A 22,085-nucleotide genomic window follows, 5' to 3' on the forward strand; every position below is an offset into this window, starting at 1 on the left:
TATATGCCCTAGTAAATATATAAGAAAAAGTATCTAACAACAGCTTTTTGTGATATAATTTTTAAATATATAGTCAATATTTATGTTTTTAATAGTCTGTTCAACAATATTGTTTAAAATATAGTTATGTAATTTTCTTGGAAATCAAACTATATATACAGACATTTTTTAGGTTAAATTACTTAATTGACAAGTATTTAATTAAAATTACTTCATAATGAAATATGATAGTAACGCGATTGCTGAGGAAGCGTGTTTTGAAATTCATCAGATGTAAACGATCGCGACCGCCCCATACCTTTAGATGAACATTTAATTAAATTTAAAATTACAATTTCAAATACTGTTTCCATATTTCAATATTTGGGATAATAATATCATTTTTAATTTGTTTATTATGATTAAATATTGCCAACAATTCTGCTGAAAACAGCAGAATTGTTTTATTTTATTAGGATCTCCAACAAGGAAAACACAATGCAAGCTTACATTACACACCTGATGTTAAGTGATCACCACCGCCTATAGACATTAGCGATGTAAGAAATATTAACCATTCCTTACATCGCTACGCGCCTTCGACCTTGTATAAAATCATTGTATAAAATCTACTACCGTAATCCGTAACAGCCTGTGAATGTCCCACTGCTGGGCTAAAGGCCTCCTCTCCTCTTTTTGAGGAGAAGGTTTGGAGCTTATTCCACCACGCTGCTCCAATTCGGGTTGGTAGAATTCACATGTGGCAGAATTTCAGTGAAATTAGACACATGCAGGTTTCCTCACGATGTTTTCCTTCACCGTAAAGCACAATTTTATTATAATCACAAATTAAGCACATGAAAATTCAGTGGTGCATGCCCGAGTTTGAACCCACGATCATCGGTTAAGATTCACGCGTTCTTACCACAGGGCCATCTCGGCAAATCTACTACATTAACACCTAATTTCGTTTTTCTTCTCGCTTTAGTTATAATATTGCACCAACTTTAAAACAACTTGCGTTTATTTTATAGTAATTTTCACGTGGTTAATACAATACATTATACACGACGCTGTGTGTACCCTATCTATACCTTACTGTATCGTAAGGGGCTTAAGATTTATGACCTCAGACGTTCCCGAACTAGCCCTATTATGAATGAATTCCATAACTTCCCACCTTCTCCTTCATATGCTGAGCAATAGAGACGAATATATACCCTGATGTTCGCCCTCAATCAGAACAGTCATTTAAAGGGGAATAGTAATAACGCTATTTTCCGAAGGGCTCTAAACGCATTTCCACGGATTGACGTGAGATATTTTAAAATGTATTCGTTATAGACTTTGATGTAACGCAATAAGGTACAGTTTTGAGTGATTGAAAATTCACAAGCCTTTGTATTTCCTAATCTCCTATGATTTATTTAAACTCCTTATACCCCTAAGAATAAAGGTTGTTTTCGCATATGTATGCTGCGTCAGAAATACGTCAGCTGTAGACAGATCGTCTGGCAAAGGTGCTATAAATCATTGTTCGTAAATTTAATAAGAGTTGTAAATGAGAGAGATTTGAAGAATGAGTTTGTTGAGAGGCTGCGATCCCTTGAATGTGATGTATTACAGGGTGCGCGGCGGCTTAATGAGATTATTCAAGTTATACTGTTAAGTTTTATCCGATTGAAGTTCAAAAAAACAAATAATTTGATAAAAAAATATTTATATAAAAAAGTGCAAAAGTTATGGAGATTAAGTAAAGTGAAGTGAAGTGATCAACAATGACGGAGCACTGGTCGTGGCTGACGGGGGCGAGCCCGAGCGGCGAGGCTGCCGAGTACACTTACAGCCCGCCAACGCGGCCCAGTCGGCCGCCACACCGCCCGCTCGTCAAACTGGCCACCAGCGCGCACTTGCACACTATAGCCAGGTAAGCACTGAGACGTCAAGTCACACTGTGAAGTGTTGTGAAATGACGAGCAAACGATGGGGTGCACTGGGATATGATGTTGAGGGCTGCAAGCACTTGTTTTATTTTTCCGAAAATACTGGTTGAGATGATAATTTTTAATAATCAAAAGAACATGTTTAAAATTAATGAATAATTTATTTGTTGGTATATACACTTGGTAACGGCAGTTATTATATTATAAGCCTTTATAATAAACGTAAGAGCTACCATAGGGATAGTCCAATCTTTATGTTTTGATCTCACGCGAAGGTAGTCAGGGGAACTGGGTATACTTACTGTGGCAGTGAAGTTCTTGTACATATACAATGTATATACTTACATCAAATTCTCATTAGAACGTTGGTAGTATACCTTCGTATAAGTCGTGATAGATAAAACATATTGTTTCGTTTTATTAGTCATGCAGAACATGCATTTTCTTTAGAATTCAAAGCGTTGTTTTCGTGAAAAATTGCAAAACGCCCAATGGGTAATATTTCACGCATAAATTATCTTGAAATGGTCGTACAATTTTACTCCTTATCCCCTTGTATTAAGATGTACGAAAACCCGTCTTTAAAACCATTAATATATTTGTTTTTCCACTTTTGTTAGAACTTGAATTTCCAAACAATGCGTTTACAGTTTTTTTACTTCTAATGCTTAGTTAATAAAGTTTATTTTGCTTTAATTTAACAGTGCACGAGCTTTTCTTGCAAGTTATACTTGTCCAATTTACATTTTCACTTGGTTGTCGAGCAATTTTAATGGTTTTGTGAGTTTGCACGTGTTTGTATAGTTCGGTAACGCAACCGTAGACTTAGTTGACAGTTTGATGAATGAATGCAGTACTAGGGAAATCATTAAACTTACCCAAAAACGCAAAGTAAGAAATAACAAGTACAACGAATTTATTTTTCTTTTGAGGTAATATATTTTACTTTGAATTAAGTCAGTAAGAAATGTTTATTTGGATTTTACAACCTTAATATTTCAATAATTATCATGATAATATCACATGATTTTTATAAAAAGCAGCTATTATACTAGATTTGTTTTAGTTATTATGAGATTCTTATAATCTTAATCTTATATAAAGATTATATTATAATTAATATAATCTTTAATTGCTTATATGTTTTTTTAGGGCACAAGCTATCACTTTTTTACATCTTAAAGTTTTACTAAATAATAAGTTGTCTTCTTAAATTTTATTATTTTGTTCTTCAAATATTGGTGACGTCCAGGATTTCTGAATTTGCTTTATACGCTAGCTTTAATATGTTCATTATATTTTTAATAACCAGTTGACTTACAGTTTGTTATATAACATTATATCCTGACAATACATTGTGCTGTTTTGAACAACATTACATTGTTTGTATATCATAAAATTGAAAGGTAAATCACGGCGCACATCACACGAGGTGGGATAAAGACAATGAGTGAACGTGTGTTGCCATCTCCCCATTCCCGTCACGTAGTGTTGCCAGGGGAGAAATAAATATTTTCTTCTAAAATCGCGATCTATTTATATGTAAATTTTTATATTTCTCCTTAAGATACGGCCGCGTATGTTTGTCGCGTTCGGTTTTATTGTTTTCGATATAATGGTGAGCTCAGGTGTATCATTGACTTTATATCGGTATATGAAAATTTGAATCCCAGTATATTTTGATTATATTTAAGAATAAGAAATATATAATTATTCTTAAGTGATAGTCTATTGCAAAAGTTAAAGTATATAATATGTACATGTATCAGCTTATTAGGTTCTGGTATGAACGGTGAGTGTGCCAACAAAATTATAAGCATATATAAAATACTGTTAAATCGTTGTTTTACATAAAATGAATAGCAAAACTGTGTAAGGCATAACTAAAGTATTAACGAGCTCATTGATATACTCAGTAACCAGCATGTTGGTTGCCATATTGATGGAGTTAACGTCAATAATATCAGTTACGCTGATGATATGGTTTTGCTTAGCGCATCAGTTTGTGGTCTAAGAAAACTATTAGCAACTTGTGAAGGCTATGCCAAAACACATGGACTTATATATAATGTAAAAAAAAGCATGATAATGATATTTGAAAGTGGTAATAAATGTCCAAAAATATTACCTTCGGTAAAATTAATAATCTGAGCTTGACTCAAGTTTTCCAATTTAAATATCTTGGACATATACTAACCACCAATCTCAAGGATGATAATGACATTGAAAGGGAGAGGAGAGCATTGTCAATAAAAGCTAACACGATTGTCAAAAGATTTGGGCGTGCTTCAAGGGCTGTAAAAAAACATTATTCCGCGCTTACTGTACCTCTTTTTATACTTGTAGTTTGTGGGCTAATTATTCATTAAAATCATACAATGCTCTTCGTGTCCAGTACAATAATGCCTTAAGATTGCTGATGGGTTTGCCTCGCTTCTGTAGTGCTTCAGGGATGTTCGCTGAATTGAATATAGACTGTTTTTACGCATTAATGCGAAAAAAGTTTGCATCCTTGGTTCACAGGGTCTGGGCCAGCTCAAACAAAATTCTAATCATGGTAGCTAACAGACTAGACTGTATATTTATAAACCGCTGTTGTAAAGTTTCGGCTGGACCAGTAAATTATATAAGTAGTAGATAGAAGAGTTTATTTTAATTTTGTAATTTTGTATATGAGTCTCGTTACTTAAATAAATAAATTATTATTATTATTATTATTATATAACTTCTTATACTATCTTATATAGCTTATCATACTAATGTATTGTATTTTTTCTATTAAGAGCTGAGCCTCAGCGCATAGAATACGTGAAACTTAATCAAATACTGTTCACATCCAGACTACACCAGAGAGTTTGTACGCGTGAAGTACATCATGAGGATCATAGCAGCGCTTGGTAGAATAAACTCCAAGCTATCCCTGAAGACGAGCAGGGGCTATTAGTTCTGTTTTAGTTTACATTAAGTTCATTAGTTGAATTAGATTTTGCTTCAGATATAATTAGATAGTGATTACCACATTTCAAAATACTCATTTATTTTTATATATGTCGAAACTTCTTTCATTTTTCTTGACCCCAAGCGCGGTTGCTGTCACAACCCAGGTCATTACAGCTTGACGAATTGTTCGCTCCCTCATGTTCATGATTGATGATTAAACTTGCTGAAAAGGAACGTTATATTTACGTGATCTGTCAGAGGGGTTATGTTATCAATTTCAGGATACGTATTTATTGATCGTTACGGTTCTATACGGATTACAATTATATTTTTTTTTTTTATAGAATAGGAAGGTGGACGAGCATATGGGCCACCTGATGGCAAGTGGTCACCAAACGCCCTTAGACATTGGCATTGTAAGAAATGTCAACCATCGCTTATAGCCAATGCGCCACCAACCTTGGGAACCAAGATTTTATGTCCCTTGTGCCTGTAATTACACTGGCTCACTCACCCTTCAAACCGGAACACAACAATACCAAGTATTGCTGTTTTGCGGTAGAATATCTGATGAGTGGGTGGTAACTACCCAGACGAGCTTGCACAAAGCCCTACCACCAGTAAAATATAGCTGGTTGGTTATCAATGATAACGGTTATACCAGACTTGCAGATAATTGATTGTATTTTTATTGGTAAGTGATTAGCTGGTCTTCGATGCCAAATATTATTTGAATCCTATTCAAAATATTATTTATTCAACTAAACGCCTTTGAACGTAATATTACAGGAATAAAGTGAATGTAAAACTCCGTTTGGAATGTAGTTTGTATCAAGAAGAACCTCAATAGTAGTTACTGTTTTTCTCAAATGAAATACATAGTCTATTGTAAAACGTATATAAGAGTTAGGGAATAGAAAGTACACCTGTGTTTGCGCACACACTTGTCACTATGCGTCTTGCACCTATATATGTCCTGCGCAGTTGCCCACCGTGGTCGGTATAAATACAGCTGTGTTTTGTTAATTTTTTTACGTTTCCGCTTACATTGGCGAAGGATTTTAATTAAATTAGTCTTAATGGATAAGAATATAATTTCAAAGACTAAAGTATTCATAGTGTATTCGCGGCACGTAAGGAATTGTTCAAAAATTAAAGTACTTTTGTCCCCTCTGATAATTTGTCGGTCATGTATCACGGCGACACTGAATGTATGGGAAGCTGATGCCGACCCAATGGACCGTAAGATGGACTACGTGATGAGAAAATTTAAGGAGTCGTACTATTGTCATTGTGTTTCCCTTTTTTGTTGGAAGTAGTTTTATATTGTCGAGTTAGTGTTCCTTGATTTTCATGCAGGATAAATAATTATTCTATTGTATTTAATTTTCTATGTAACTTGATTGTCGGAAAAGAGTAACTATTGATTTCCTTGCCTATTATTCTCGGTAGAATCTACATTTCGAAACGATAGTGGCTTTAAGTTTATAGTTAAAGTATATAATTGATATTTTTACAGCTGTATAATTATCGTTGATTACTATTTACATAAAACTAAATATCTAATTTGAATATGTGATTACTTGCATCCAGGTCGTTGGTACCTCCTAGGTATTTTATCGTCGTACCGAAAACAGTTGTGTTTCTGTAAAGGGTGATTGAATTTGTGCAATTACATGTCATAATGATTTAAGTGAACCTTTTATAACCACTAACTACTCTAATGGCACATATTAATAATTAAGATTATTTAAGATTTAACAGCCAATAGGGGGAGGTTTGAACCTATTCCACGGCGAATACACATGTTACAGATTCCCTCAATCGCAGCTTCCCTCACGATGTTTTCTTTCACCGTCGAGCACGAAAATAATTAAAACACAAAGCTCCTCGATTGGAATCCACATGCTCGTATCTCTGGGCCATCTCGAATTTTTGAATTCAGGTGGCGTCGATAAATGGTAGAATGGAACAGTCAACGTCGATCAGTTCAGACGTCAACAGTTCCTTGTATACACCGAATGATCATACATTTTAAGCAATGCTGACGGAGAGCCGGCGTCAATCCATTGTCGATCGATGTTTGATCGAAATTTTATCGACCAGTTCTGTCGATCAGCCAAAGCTACCACACCACTATATCAACGTCGATCAATGGCATCAATTGGCAACCGATCAGTTAATCTGCAAACACTCACAATATGTTATAAGTATACTACGATCTACAGCGTATCAGTATTATAAAGCCGCGAGAAGTAAATCGAATTTATATTATAGCGCTATTCAATCTTCGATTTTTAAATTGCTCGTCATCAGTCATCATCAAGTCGTAATTTATATGAACATATTTAATTTGTCCGCAACAAAATTAATTACCAACAGAATTGAAAATTGAAGATTAATGAACGTTTCACACACGTCCACTATAAACTTGAACATTTAATTATTGACTAATTTACGTTCGGGATTTTCTCTTATTTATAAAATGACTTATTAAAATTTATTGATTTAATTGCCGTTTTTTTATTATTTGATTTATGTATTAAAATTTATTAATTTTGTTTATATTAAACTAGTTTCCGCCCACGCCTTCGTCTGCGTTTGACGTCCTTTTTTGTACTTTTTTTTACGCTGGAAACAGTGGGGGGTATGTGGGGCTCGCCGGTGTCCAAGGCGCCGAGTGCGCCCCGAACATCGGAATACCCACTAAAAAACCAGCGGTACCCTTTCCGTCTTAACGAGTAGCGCCACGGGATCGCTTTCGCATGCTACCGTGAAGTTCTTTTTTGTACATCTGACAACATGTATGCAACATTTTATAACAATGTAGTACTTAAAAAGTAATAAAATATAGTAAAATTATCTTCTTAAATTAAAGTTAAATCTTTATTTAAGTTATTTTTAAATTAAAAAAATTTAAATTATTTGTACTTTCAACGATTTCATTATATTAACATTACCATGTTGGTGACACGAAGCCACGAGTCTATCCCCAAAAGAAGTTTTCACTTAAAAAATTAATGGGAATCACGGATTTAATATGCACGGAACGCTCTGTACGTGTCCGATTCGTACTTTACCAATTGCGTTTCTCTTTTAACTGATAAAAAACTAAGTATAACTTATAACTAACAAGCAGTATCTCACGGTTTCACGTGCGTCGAGTTTCTATTACACGAATATAATAACACAAATCCATCGGTCAGTTCCTAAGATTATTACTATAGATAAACACACCAGCTTCACAATACAAGATGACCATAAATATGTCTGCACTTATGTAATTGACCTTTAAATACTGCGTACAATATGACTTGCTGGAACTTTAGGTTAGTCGTAAACTACAATTACGGACAGCGACGGCGGATATCATCACTTTACAAATAAACCAGAATTATTGAAACCATCAACCGTGTGACAATCATCTTTCATCCATTATAATAACGTCTACTCAAATTGGCAATCACAAATGACATGCTAATAACATAGGATATAAAATTTTAAAAATAATGCTAAGATATAATGGCCAGGATTCGTCGTGGAAGCCATTACGTGCGGAGATCAGAAATCAGTCGGTACAATGGCCTCACTTCTGTGTCTCGCTGTTTGCGTTGTTATTTTGGCTGCTGTACCGACGCCCGTTAAGAGTACGGCTGAGGTGATGAGCCACGTCACTGCGCATTTCGGTAAATCGTTAGAAGAGTGTCGTGAAGAGGTAGGATAAATTGATTTTATAACTTTTTTTTAAATGGATTGCTAAGAAGTAACCAAGTGTGCCCGAACTAATCTTCCCTTAAATTTTGTTTTATACTCGTGATATATTGTCGTTGATATTTGTGGAGTATACATTTAGTGAGATTATATGATTAATAAAGATGGTGTCAGATATTATCACGTCCTCTCCTGGCTTACCAAAACAAAGAGTAAGAATAAAATGGCACCCCGGAATAGCTCACCGTTGGGCCTTCTTCGCAGCTCCATTGCGTTTTAGTGGAAGTGTATGATACATTTCATTCGACTTGTGCAGAATCCTTAACAGTGTTTTCCTTCATGACCAAGTACCAGATAAATTAATTAATATTTATATGTAAATTCTGTGGTCTCTTCCGGAACTGAATCCTTGGAATTTAGTTCTGGGCTTTAGAACGGAACATCAATTTAATGCTTAGGAGTAAAATATGGTCGAACACACTCTTAATACTAGTCAAAAATTAATATACATAAAATGACCTATGTGCTCTCCACATATATTATACGATGGTATATTAAGTAAGGAGTGAAATATATTATTGCATTCAAATGGTTATATTTTATACGAACTGTAAGAACTATCCCGTTTTATTATTTAAAATTTATAGTCGGGTCTAACGGCGGAGGTTTTGGAGGAGTTTAAACACTTTTGGAGCGAAGATTTCGAAGTTGTGCACCGGGAGCTCGGTTGTGCACTCATTTGCATGTCCAACAAGTTCTCTCTCATGGAGGATGATGCCAGAATGCATCACGTCAATATGCATGATTACGTCAAGAGTTTTCCACAAGGTTCGTTATTTTGATGTGTATGATAGTCTAGCGTTCAACATTTAGTTATAGTAGTATATATAAAATCCATATTATCAGTTGTTAGATTTCCTAATCTTATTATGTTTAAGTTATAACAATCAATAATAAAACAATATAAGTTATGCCTAGTGAGGACAGTCGGAGGCTCGATCCCGATTCCTTATGCTTTTCTATTAAAAGAATAACAGTGATTGAAACTTAAGTGTCCATAATGTTATTTTTACGAATTCTAGTACAGTTATTACATAAAGGAAAAACTATTACAAAAATAAACGAAAAACGTCACGTTTTGAAATTGTATCGACTTACGTTATTTAACGACACCTTTCGTGCGACGAATAAACCAAAAAATAACCCTTATGTTATGAAATATTTAACATAATTTTTAAGTTCTGAATCGAAGTTAAATAAAAAACAATATAAATAAAAGTCGGTGTTAAATATATTTGCATCTAATGTCTTCTTAATAATATTTAACTCCTCACGTAACCTTGATTATTACAGGCGACTTGTTATCTGAAAAAATGGTACAATTGATCCACAATTGTGAAAAACAGTACGATGATATTAAAGACGATTGTGATCGCGTTGTGAAAGTCGCAGCCTGCTTCAAGAAAAGTTGTAAGAAAGAAGGCATTGCACCTGAAGTCGCCATGATAGAAGCTGTGATGGAACGATATTAACTTGATATGCATAAAAACGATTTGACAAAATTTGACGCGCGAATTCAAGACAGGACCTCGATATTCTTAGCTAGTAATACATCTGTATATGATTTTAAATAAATGCTATTATATGATTTATTTTATTGACTAATATTACACATTAAATGCGCCTTATCAAAAATCTCTATCGTCTTATTTGGTATTTGCTATTTAAAATTATAAGGCGAATAAATTTATTCACATACAAATAACATTTCAACGGATCCTTATCTACTTAAAACATGATCATATTAAGTTAATATTAATTGTATCAACAAATTTTCATATCGTATATCCTACATACTACTATATACTTCATCAGTTAAAATCAGACATTTTCATGTCTTTTTTTAATTTATTTTATTGCCTCTTTAAATGTTAGTATTACTAAATTACTTATGGCCAAAATATAAAACATTGGTGTTATATCAAAACCCCGACCACCTTAAAGCAGCCGTCGCTCATTGCATATAAATTAAATTCTTAATGATTATATGAATATTTAAGTAATAAAACCAAAGCGGAAACATTGAGAAATGATAATATAGCCTTTACTAATTAGTAAACAAGCGCCTCACACGAACTGATGCGTATCTCGCATTTGTAACCGATGAGAGACAAAAAACAAAAAACGATGTTATATAAGGGTATATTAATAAATGAAGTAATTTTATATACTCGTGTGGCTGTGAATGCATTTTATTACAAAATCTAAAACCAAAAAATGCTCTTATAAAACATATATATTATATTTATTTAATGGAAGGGCTTTGTGCAAGCTGGTCTGAGTAGGTACCGCTATTGTACCGCTGCAATATTTAGGGGTGAGTTTGTGTAACTACAAGTACATGTAACATAACACCTTAGTCCCCAAGGTTGACCATTAATGTAAGTGATGGATAATATTCCTTTTTTAAATTTAGAAGGACCAATATTAAATATAATCCTGATATTAAAATACTGTATTTCATCACTAGAAATTACATTTCGAACAATGTTAATACTATCAAAAAGAGAAAGACACAAGCGAAAAACTCGGTAGTTACTATTTTTACAATTATCCTAATAGCTTATATATAAAGACAATTAAATATATACATATATATTGTCCGAAAATCAGCAAAAACTACGCCACGCTTTTTAACATCTATATAATATTGTTTTGATCAATATCCCTCCCGACTTTCTTTGAATAAAAGTCATACAAAGTTGTCCCTCCCTTTTCCCACTTAAAGTTTCCAAAAGGAATTTTTAAAAACCATTTTTTTTTAAATTTAGCTTTCTAAGGTCAGTACTTTCAGCTGTGCGTAATGCGTTGATAGAGTGAATTATTAATTAAACAATATTTGACATGAGATTAAAATTGCTTAAAAGTTCAATTATATTGGCATAAATTGTGAAATACTTTATTGAATAATTAATAAATGATTTAATGATAAAAACAAATCAACGTCAGTGATCAAGATAAGAGCAAAAATTAGCTCTATATATCTTAACAGCATCTTATAAAAACTCACTTAATTTTTTTTCAATTGTCGCCGTACCATCACATTTAATAAGTTAAGTTAAGAAGTGTACTGGAAGTAATGATTACTTAAAGTGCTCTTAGCCTACACCTAATGTATAATCAAGCCATCATTCGCTCTTCGACGACGAACTGTGTTGTCATTGCAGCTAAGTACTTCGGACCGAGTCACGAGTTCTGTGACGTCAAGAAGTGTCAAGAACGAAAATCTCTGAATATAATCTCTCTGTCAGAAAGTGATATGCGAGATTGACTGTAATATATAAAGCATGTAAACGATACACGCATCAAAATAACGAGTTACGGTGATATCCTGACTTTCGGTAATACTGTAAGTCGATTTTCAACATTTCACGAGTGAGATACGGAGTGAGTTCTTACAGAAAAGTACCAACGTTTCGAAATTAGAATATTATTCTTTTCAGTTTAATGATATATTAATATTTTATAAACAGAAATATTTCATGACTTCTTAACTGACATAGTAGACAATTCAGAAAAGTTAATAGAATACAACAAGCAAGAAATTAGATAAATTTTATAGCCAAATGAGTTAGTATTAAGCAACTCATTCTACTAACAAAAGACCCAATTCAAACTAACATGTGTATGCATTACCGCGCAGTCTCAAACAGATGTAAGTAATTAACAAAACAAATCGGTTTCACGATTCACACAAACTGCATAATCGATTCTGATCCGTGGATTAAATTACCATTGAATCGAGTATTATCACTTTAAATCGAATCTGCTCTATTCGAAAGTGTATTTCAGTTCTTATAACTATTAGAGATATTTTTCACCGGTTGCCGTGTCTGAGATTCGCGACGACGGGATAAGAAGACGCAGTTTATTGAATATATATAGAGGATACTTATATAGCCTATTCCAATCGAAAAGGAGTAAAGAACCCTTGATTTACGTGTTATATGCGATTTGCTATTTATTTATTTAAAAAGCACACATATTACACAATTTACAATTACATTAATAAATTATGGCGCAAACATGATTTATAAAAACAACAATATTATATATCTTTATTTATAATATAACACTGTTCCACCGTTACTTATAGTCACTTTTATTTTCCGCAGTTTCGATAACCAATTCGCTGACATTCAAGACGCCATTTTTTCGCGAATACATAATAAATATCATAGAACATTCGAGATCTTGACCAATGATATCGCGTCAATTTAATGTCAACTTTGTTTATTTGTCTTTACTCCTCTTGTGGTTGGAATAGGCTAGAGATAAAAAGTATCCTATTCACATTGTGATTATAATTACAGACGGATGGAGGACTGCATTCCAGTCCTTTCAATAATTGTAATTTTCGATTGTATTCGTTGTTATTATTGTTTGTCTTACTACAGACACGTAGGACATAATATCTAAGATCGTGATCCATGATTATTATCGTTCTACGGGCGTGAGAAGTTGTTTAAACAAATTATAGTGTTTATGGCATTTGCTCATCTATCTTTCCAAAATAGTTTTAAAATAAAGTTAATCTTCGATATCATTTTAAAATTTATATTTGTTGATTGAATAATTATATCGCGACTAGCTTTAGCACTTCATGAAAAAACAAACAAACTTAGAAAGATGCAAGCGAGAATCATAATATTACTAGCATTGAACTCACAACTTTTCGTCAATTCGGAAGCGAATCGCGAAATTATGAAAGCATTCAGCTACACGTTCGGACTTAAAATGTTTGAGTGTGGAGAAAAGGTTCGTACTTTGTTAATTAATACAATTTTAATACATCCAAGAAACGCAACTGGCACACATTCCAAGTTTAATGTAAACATTAATATTATTATCACATAAAAAAACACCAAATTGTTATCAACGCAAACCTAAAATTAAGATTATAGTACTGCCTGCCAATAAAAACGTGAAGCCATATTAAAATGACGTATATCAATTTAAAAATAAGACATAAGAAAGGCACGGATAGCACTGTGGGAATACAATAATATGCTATCCCATATCCATGAAATGCCTTAATTTTATGGTTTTAACGAAACAAAATAATCAATTTAAAGTCTTAAAAATTGGCGTTATAGAAGGCAGTATTTTTTATATCATTAGTAAGATCTGAAAATATAATTTTATTTATTTTTAATTTTATTAAATGTATTTTAAATTATTATAATTTTATTTATAATATCTGCATAATATGTATATGAGACGGTTCCGGAGATTATACTTTTACTTAAGGTATATTTTACGTTTTAGACGCATTACACAGAAGCGATGGCCAAAGACATCTTACATTTCTGGGATATCACCCGTTCACTTAACAACACAGAAACGGGCTGTCTAGTCATCTGTGCTATGATGAAACTGGAACTTTTAAACTCTGAGGGTGAACTGATAACACCAAACGCAGAAGGCTTCGCTCATGCGAATGGTGCTGGTAATAAAGATTATTATTATTTCATGTTTTGGTATTATAATTTTTATTATTACAATATCAATACTGAGCGCACTGGTCAAATATATATTTAAAAAATGACAAATAAGAGAAATCAAGTAGCTTTATATATGATTTATATACTACACGACGATTTCTAAGTGTTTTAAAATTATTTTTTAATTGCCGAACCGTAACTCATTTTTTCCACTATTATTAATGCATCTAAATATATATAAAGTATATAATACGGTATTCACCAATCGATGGAGTGATTCATGAAGGTTAAGGTGTGTAATTGGCTGAAAATTATTATTGAAAATATCGGAAAAACAATGCCGACTGGCGTGCGCCGCGTTAATCAATAGAATTTTAATAAATACAATATAAGTTTTAGGTACACCCTTATTCTACCCAGGCACAGCTGATAGTGTGGAACATACGAGTAAATGTAGTAAAACGGATTCTAAAAGTTGCCAACATCATAACAATGGCATTATTCATTATAACAAATATCTTGTTTCTCAGATGACAATACCGTGAAATTTTTGATAGACCTTTACAATACATGTAAAAATAAAACATCAGCCATTATGAACGGATGCAAGATCGGTTTGGAACTATCGAAATGTTTTCGACGAGGAATATATCAAAAGAACTGGATCCCGGATACAAGTTCTCTTTGGAAATTACGCGATAATGCGTCTTTGTAAAGATAAATAGAGATAATTAAAATGTATATATTATTTAACATATTAATTATTTTTTATAAACCCAAATTTACTTAATTAAAATTGAAGTACGTCATTATTTACATGAGTCGTAAGTCGATATATTTAAAAAAAAAATACATTTTCTTTACCTACTAATATTATAAATGCGAAAGTTTGTGAGAATGCATGGGTCTTTGTTACTTTTTCACGTAAAAACTACTGTACTGATTGGGATGAAATTCGGAAAAGAGATAGTTAATGCCCCCAAGTTTTCCTCATTAAGTTTTTTTTTAATTTGCCGTAAGGGCAAATGACTACTCCACCTGATGGTAAGTCGCTGCAACCGATCCAAGGCCTCCAGTAGGTACTTAGCGGAGCCATCCCAAAGGTGTGAGCAATATTCCATGCAAGACCGTACCTGTGTTTTGTACAACAGGTACAGTTGTTGTGGCGTGAAAAAACGACGCAACTTGTTCAGAACTCCGAGTTTCCGTGAAGCTGTTTTTATAACAGTCTCGATGTAATCCCTTGGACTAAGGTCGCACCGAACCTCAATCCCCTCAATCAACGTCAAACATAATGATGGGTCAAGTTAAAAAATATATTTTAATCCACCCATCAATATGTTTAAATCTCATGTACATCTATACTTAAAAAAAAATAGTATATGGGTGGTAAAAAGCGTGGAGTTACCATACTATTTGTTAGTTTTTATGTACAATAATTTTATTGTATTAAATCGACATACCTGTGTAATTTAATTGTGGTGAATAATAGAGTAACTACTGATTTTTGACGGTTCTTCTCGGTAGAATCTATATTCCGGACCGTCGGTAGCGTAACACTGACTACATGACTTGAAAATCCATTGAACATAATCACTCTTAATATGAAAAGGTATTAGATTGGCCTGTAATTATACTTACAAGTACAATTATAAGTACAGGTTTATTCCGTTATTATCAGGACGCTTTGAAGAATAACGTAGTAATTAAAAGAGTGTAAATTAACTTCATTCACGACAAAAGCATTGTCAGCCGCTGAAGCTATATAAGACAATGCGCATTTGATAGATGGTCTTAATATATCTGTGGTCTTTAGTATTTAATAAAATGGCTACATATTTTGTTCTCATCGCTCTTGTACTAGTAGCCCTTGGTGTGACGGAGACATCGTCTAATGAAACAATGAGAAACATAACTGCAAGTTTTATAAAAGTCCTAGAAGATTGCAGGAAAGAGGTACTGTTTTTCTTATTCATTGCGTTTTCAATCATGGGATTTTAAAACCACGTGACTACATTCGAGGTGTTACGTTATTAATATAATATTTATATAATATCAAATATATTCTCCTAACATTATAATTACCAATCAAATACACCATATGGTGTACTTGTTATATATCAGTATAAATAATAAAATACTTGAATATTACAAATAGGCTTTGAATAAAAAAAAAATAAGTAAAGTAAATGCTTGTAAATATCCCAATGCTGGGCTACGGCTTCTTCATAGAGAAGAAGGTTTGGAGCTTATTGCATCACTCTTCTCCAAAGCGAATTGGGGCAAAGAATCATACGACACAAGCAGGCTTTCTCAAAAAACTTATTGAGGAAGCCTTCACCACCGAGCATGGAATCTATTATTACACACATTAAACAAATAAAAACCTCTTGCTTGCTGGCTGAAACCATGACTTTCGGTTAAAATTCACGCGATTTAACCACTGGACCGTCTCGGTTAACAGCTAGCTATTAAAATCATATGTATTTTTAGCTGAACTTAGCGGACAATGTCCTGGCAGACCTGTATTACTTCTGGAAGCAAGATCGAGCTCTTGCTCACAGAGACACAGGGTGCGCGATAGTATGTATGAGTAAGAAACTAAATCTGTTGGATACCACTGGGAAACTTCATCATGGGAATGCGCAGGAGTTTGCTGTGAGACATGGAGCTGGTTTGTAGCATTACTTTAAGTTATATTTTTATTATTGTATAAAGTAGACGAACTAATGATTAGCGATGTAAGAATGATAAACATTCGTTACATCGCCAATACGCCACCAACCTCGGGAGCTAAAAATATATTTCCCTCTTGTCTGTGATTGCACTCGTTCACTCAACCTTGTACAAAAGCAGTACACCAAGTAAAATGTTCAAGGTTTACCTTTCAACATTTTAGGCGACGACATGGCGTCAAAGCTGGTAACAACAGTCCACGAATGTGAACAGCAACACGCGGTAGAAGAGGATCAATGTGTTAGAGCTCTGGAAGTCGCGAAATGTTTCAAGGACGCCATGCACCAGATCGACTGGGCGCCGAAAATAGACGTCATCATAACCGAAGTACTCACCGAGATATAGTAGATACGATTATGTACAAATTATTGCAATTTTATAACTTAGGTAATCGAAATATATTTAAATGAAAAATAATAAATAAAAACTTTTTAAAAACTACCTCTTATTTTCATTATACATCAGAGAAAATTATATTATAGTTTAAGTATTTTTTAATATATTTAAATTTATGTGTACATTATTCGTAGTGTTTACGAATTTTCAGCTCTGTCGTTTGAGTGGAACAAATTTAAAATTCGGTTACAATATCTTATCCATAAATACAAAGAGATCTTCAAACACCTAAACATAATTTTGTTTAGACATAGCAAGATGACTTACAATCAAGTCGCTTTTCAAACAAAAATAAACTAAAAACAGAACAATTTCATTATAGTTTGATTAAAACTAAGCAAATCGGATTATATGTTAAGTATTTGTAAATTAAAATATTAATATATGTAAATTTTCTACTACAATAACTTTTCGTGAAGGCGATAATGTAAGCCTGTAACTCTCGTCCGTCTTGACAAGAACGTTATTACCGTCTCTTCCTGAACACGAGGACGACATGCAACAATCCACAATTAACCTGGGCTTAGACAGCACAATCACTGTACCGAGCTAAGAGCCTACAACGCTTCTTAATTGAGGTTTGATGTCGAGTCGCCCATATATCAGCAAGGATCGAAGGTAATTCTTGTACACTATTTATGGGAGGATTATTGCGTCACCAGTTACTTACACGTCTGCTTTGGACTGCACTGATTACTACAATGAAATGTATAAATACACATGCATAGATTACATAACTTTATTGTAGGGCTTTGTGCAAGCACGTCTGATAAAGTACCACCCACTTATCAATACGATACAGCAATATTCAGTATTCCGATTGGAAGGGTGAGTGAGCTAGTGAAATTTGAGGTTTAAGGAACATAACATCTTAATTCCCAGTTTTTGCCACATTGGCGATGACGATCTTACAGCGCTAGTATCTATGTCTACACTATGAAATAATATATATTATATACAGACATGAGTCGAGTGGCTTGTTCTAGCCACGTGAATCTAAAACGAAGACTGCGCGTTCAAATCTGAGCGATCACTACTGAATTTTCATTCAGCAGCTCGCTAAAGTACATTGGACAAACATTTACTTAAATAAATTCAGTTTCTAAATAGTATTATCTAAATCAATTCATTTATAGCATATGTTTATTTTATTTTCAACTCATTCGTACCGAATATCAATAAATAATGGCAATCGTTTAACCGAAATTCTTTCCAATCTAAGTTTAGTATAAAAATAAATAAGAAAATTCCACGAAATGTTGCAGTACTGCAGCATCCCTGACAATAGATCGTTACATCTCGTATCCGCACCTGCGTCCGTTTGCTTTTATTGTTTACCCTCGTACTTACGTGACTCGAATGCGGAAACTCGAGAGGACAGTTTTCTTTATCGCCTTATCTATGATCCTCTGTTCACAAAAACTTTGAAGAGCATATGACTAGAATAACTTCGTAGATATTTTGACAATTAATACGTATTATATGAAGAAGTCTGGTGATAAAACTATCACCAAGCCAAATCGCAGGTTCTCGAAAATAGCGATGTCGTCAAACTTGTCAATACAGAGTTACCCTTAACCTTACTGTAACGTGGTCTGTGGAAACAATATTGACGGGTCGGTTGGCGAGGTTGGTAGATATTTCACGCCGAAGGTTGTGGGTTCGATTCCCACCCAGGACAGATATTTGTGTGCATGAACATTTCTGTTTGTCCTGAGTCTGGGTGTAATTATCTATATAAGTATGTATTTACAAAAGAAAACTAGTATATGTAGTATATCAGTTGTCTATTTTCCATAGTACACGCTCTGCTTAGTTTGGGATCAGATGACTGTGTGTGAATAACGTCCCAGGATATTAAAAAAAAAATATATATATAGCGATGTTTCCTAGACAACTCTTCAAGACTCAGTAACGTCAAATACCGATACCACTATTTAATTTATATACCAAAATAATATGATATACTATAAGATGGATTTTTACGTGCATCATACAGCAATTAGAAACTTAAAATTATAAATCATTCATCATCGATTCATAAATTATAAGGACGTTATTATACTAGGATTTAATAATTCCAATGATAAATTATTATAATTTGAGGAAATAAATGTGAATGATCCTTCGATATTATTTTTAATTACTCATGTAATTGTCGGATAAAAGTAACAAGTTTCTTGCCGGTTAATCTTGGTGGAGTCTGAATTTTATCCATCCATTACTTTTGGTTAGTAAAGAAAAAGTATTTTTCAATATGTAAGAGTAAACATAATTATTTATCGTGAATATTTTAAATCGTTAAACAGAATTTGTTTAAAAAAAAGTAAATATATAAAATAATAACAAAAAATATGTTCTCAATTTTATTCAAGGAATATATTTCTTCATGTCACAATATTAAAGCTACCACACCGATTAATTAATATAAAACTATAAAGTTAAGATACAACTTAAGGCTAGCTGACGAGTTACAAGGAGAAGCTAATTACAATTCCATAAAACGAAGCCGATGTCGTTTATTTTGCATAATTTGTTTTAACTGGAAATATTTGATACATCCGTTATACTTGTATTAGGCATTGAATTCAAAAGAAACTACGTTTAAATATGATTATACAGACGAACACGGAAACGTAAAGGTCGGTCATACCAATATCACCTACCGAGCGAAATGAAAATGAACTTCACAAGGAATCATTTGTTTAGAGATACAACCAAGTGACCATCACTCAGAAACACAGGCAGACATGAATTTCTTGATGGTCACAAAACAAATCAAATTAAAATAAATTAGTAGCAATAAGCGGTTTAAGATATTTAGTTTAAACAAAAAAAAAACTTTGATTTTAAAAATTAAAAAAGAATTTTTTGGTCACACAAAACTCCAGTAATAGATTCCAGTCTATTAATAATTCTTTAAACTTCCGTCATTATCTCTTCAAGGATGATCTCCATGGAAGGTGCCCATTTGAGGTCATGTATCTTGGTTCGGAAACATTTAGCGATTTCCAAAGTCTTCATACAATCGTCTACGACTGCAACGTGAGTCTTTTCGCATTCGTGAATCATTCCTACGAGCTGCTTGGCCATGTCGTCATCTATAACAGTAACAGCCTGTTAACGTCCCACTGCTGGGCTAAGGCCTCCTCTCCCTTTTGAGGAGAAGGTTTTGGAGCTTATTCCACCACGCTGCTCCAATGCGGGTTGGTAGAATACACATGTGGCATAATTTCAATGAAATTAGACACATGCAGGTTTCCTCACGATGTTTTCCTTCACCGTCAAGCACGAGATGAATTATAATCACAAATTAAGCACATGAAAATTCAGTGGTGCTTGCCCGGGTTTGAACCCACGATCGTCAGTTAAGATTCACGCGTTCTAACCACTAGGCCATCTCGGCTTTTTTTGTTATCTATAACAAATATATAATTGAAAATTTACAAGTTTATAAAAACTTTTCTTGACTTCGTACATATTACCTCGTAGCTTGTATAAAGTATATTAATACGCATGGTCATCGGCACTAGTTCATAAAACATTTCTTTCATAGTAACTATGATTAAAACTGCTAATATTTTGATCAAATCTCTAATAAGTTACATACGTGTAATATAAGCATATTATTATTTATATTACAAACTAGTGACTTTAGCCGCGGCTCTGCATGCGTCATAATTACTTACATTAAATACCAATTTCCATAGATCTTTCTTTTTTTACATACAAACTTTCAACCCATTTATCACTACTTTACGAGTTAAATATTTAAAAATCCTTCCTTAGCGCTAACCTACTATGTAAAAGGAACCCGTATACAAATTTTCATGGTTCCACAGTCGTCTGGGTATTGTGTTTTTATGTTAGTCACTTATTCTTTACTTTCATACATTTAGATTTAGATATACATTTTGTATGTACCTGCACCGTGACTCTTAGCAAACTCATGAGCTTTTCCGTGATGCAGCTTCATATCATCTGTGATAAGGTCCAGCTTAGACGCCATACACATGATGGCACAGCCCATGTCCCGGTTCACTAACTCGTATTCCTCTCGCCAGTAGTTGAAGAAGTCTTGGATTATGTGATCGCCGAGACCCAACTATAAATAATTTAGTTTGATTTATCCTTTTGACTACGTTTAGATACCGCAAGAACGTCAGCAAGGATCTGTTCTGTTCGTTTCTCAACAGTAGATCATTGGTGAGTATTTATATTTGATTACTACGAAATGTATTACTTACTTGACTTGACTCCCTTATTGACTCAGTGGCTAGATATATGGCCAAAATCTTGGGACCGAGGTCCTGAGATCAAGCCCCAGGTCGAGTTAATAAAATTTATTGGGTTTTTCTGTCGAAAATTCTCAGTAGCAGCCTAGAGGCTTGTAATTGGAAGTGAGTACGCTCCCATGTCTTGGAAAGCACGAGAAGCCGTTGTCCCTGCATCTGAATTCTTTTCGGTTCTATCGGATTATGAGAGAGAGGGAATAGAGAGTGCACATGTGTTTGCGCACTCACTTGTGCACTATAATATATGTCCTGCGCAATTGGCTGATCTCTTTTGAGATTGGCCTCGCGGCCAGAATCAATCAGGAGGACATCATCATTACTTACTTCTTCCTTACACTGGTCTAACGCCTTCGCGAAGCCGGTTGTTAGTTTCTTCATGACGTCCTGTGACGCGTGGACGTGGTACGCTGGATACAGTAGACAGATGAAAACCGTGAGACACCATTTTTTGTTCCAAATCATTTTGTGACGTTGACTCAAGTGTCGATGCGAATGAGAGACAATATTTATATGGACACTTGTTCGTTCATGCGATCATTAAGAATGAATTTTGTGATATGTTAATGGTTCTGTATGAAAAA

The 22,085-nt window shown here is 33.7% G+C and overlaps 4 protein-coding genes across 9 annotated transcripts in view; 3 read left to right on the plus strand and 1 right to left on the minus strand.

Annotated features, from left to right (window-relative positions):
• Positions 1-8,282: 8,282 nt before the first annotated feature.
• LOC126775043 (general odorant-binding protein 2-like) lies at positions 8,283-10,219 on the plus strand. The gene is made up of 3 exons (XM_050496771.1): positions 8,283-8,577; positions 9,221-9,401; positions 9,927-10,219. Exons 1-3 carry the CDS (start codon positions 8,443-8,445, stop codon positions 10,103-10,105), a joined length of 495 nt encoding a protein of 164 aa, XP_050352728.1. The 5' UTR covers positions 8,283-8,442; the 3' UTR covers positions 10,106-10,219.
• Positions 10,220-11,850: 1,631 nt separating this feature from the next.
• Positions 11,851-14,834, plus strand: LOC126775033 (pheromone-binding protein-like). Of its 6 annotated transcripts, none has more exons than XM_050496755.1 (5): positions 12,395-12,416; positions 12,947-12,983; positions 13,225-13,391; positions 13,902-14,082; positions 14,608-14,834. In XM_050496755.1, exons 3-5 carry the CDS (start codon positions 13,263-13,265, stop codon positions 14,790-14,792), a joined length of 495 nt encoding a protein of 164 aa, XP_050352712.1. In that variant the 5' UTR covers positions 12,395-12,416; positions 12,947-12,983; positions 13,225-13,262; the 3' UTR covers positions 14,793-14,834. The 6 variants fall into 6 exon arrangements, with proteins under 6 accessions (XP_050352713.1, XP_050352709.1, XP_050352717.1 ...); XM_050496753.1 differs by lacking the exon at positions 12,395-12,416 and adding an exon at positions 12,426-12,553 and having other exon boundaries at positions 12,749-12,983; XM_050496754.1 differs by lacking the exon at positions 12,395-12,416 and adding an exon at positions 12,426-12,553.
• Positions 14,835-15,897: 1,063 nt separating this feature from the next.
• Positions 15,898-22,085, plus strand: part of LOC126775044 (general odorant-binding protein 1-like) — a 120,775-nt gene continuing 114,587 nt past the window's right edge. The window contains exons 1-3 of the mRNA XM_050496772.1: positions 15,898-16,033; positions 16,571-16,751; positions 16,977-17,157. Coding sequence (XP_050352729.1) covers positions 15,905-16,033; positions 16,571-16,751; positions 16,977-17,157 — 491 coding nt within the window. The 5' untranslated portion in view covers positions 15,898-15,904. The remainder of the gene's footprint in view (positions 16,034-16,570; positions 16,752-16,976; positions 17,158-22,085) is intronic.
• On the minus strand, positions 19,600-21,966 carry LOC126775042 (general odorant-binding protein 1-like). Its single transcript, XM_050496769.1, has 3 exons — positions 21,829-21,966; positions 21,134-21,314; positions 19,600-20,310 (listed from the first exon to the last, which is right to left on the minus strand). Exons 1-3 carry the CDS (start codon positions 21,964-21,966, stop codon positions 20,129-20,131), a joined length of 501 nt encoding a protein of 166 aa, XP_050352726.1. The 3' UTR covers positions 19,600-20,128.

This window comes from Nymphalis io, chromosome 17 (assembly GCF_905147045.1).
Source record: "Nymphalis io chromosome 17, ilAglIoxx1.1, whole genome shotgun sequence".
NCBI lineage: Eukaryota > Metazoa > Arthropoda > Insecta > Lepidoptera > Nymphalidae > Nymphalis > Nymphalis io.

What these genes read in the sequence shown, in the direction of transcription:
- LOC126775043 (XM_050496771.1), top strand. Translation starts at nt 8,443, where the DNA reads ATGGCCTCACTTCTGTGTCTCGCTGTTTGCGTTGTTATTTTGGCTGCT. An exon ending in TAGAAGAGTGTCGTGAAGAG is followed by an intron (nt 8,578 to 9,220) that starts GTAGGATAAATT and finishes TAAAATTTATAG; the next exon opens with TCGGGTCTAACGGCGGAGGT. An exon ending in CGTCAAGAGTTTTCCACAAG is followed by an intron (nt 9,402 to 9,926) that starts GTTCGTTATTTT and finishes TGATTATTACAG; the next exon opens with GCGACTTGTTATCTGAAAAA.
- LOC126775033 (XM_050496752.1), top strand. Translation starts at nt 12,255, where the DNA reads ATGTGTATGCATTACCGCGCAGTCTCAAACAGAT. An exon ending in TGTTTGAGTGTGGAGAAAAG is followed by an intron (nt 13,392 to 13,901) that starts GTTCGTACTTTG and finishes TTTACGTTTTAG; the next exon opens with ACGCATTACACAGAAGCGAT. An exon ending in CGCTCATGCGAATGGTGCTG is followed by an intron (nt 14,083 to 14,607) that starts GTAATAAAGATT and finishes CTTGTTTCTCAG; the next exon opens with ATGACAATACCGTGAAATTT.
- LOC126775042 (XM_050496769.1), bottom strand. Translation starts at nt 21,966, where the DNA reads ATGATTTGGAACAAAAAATGGTGTCTCACGGTTTTCATCTGTCTACTG. An exon ending in TAGACCAGTGTAAGGAAGAA is followed by an intron (nt 21,315 to 21,828) that starts GTAAGTAATGAT and finishes AATTATTTATAG; the next exon opens with TTGGGTCTCGGCGATCACAT. An exon ending in TGCTAAGAGTCACGGTGCAG is followed by an intron (nt 20,311 to 21,133) that starts GTACATACAAAA and finishes TTACTGTTATAG; the next exon opens with ATGACGACATGGCCAAGCAG.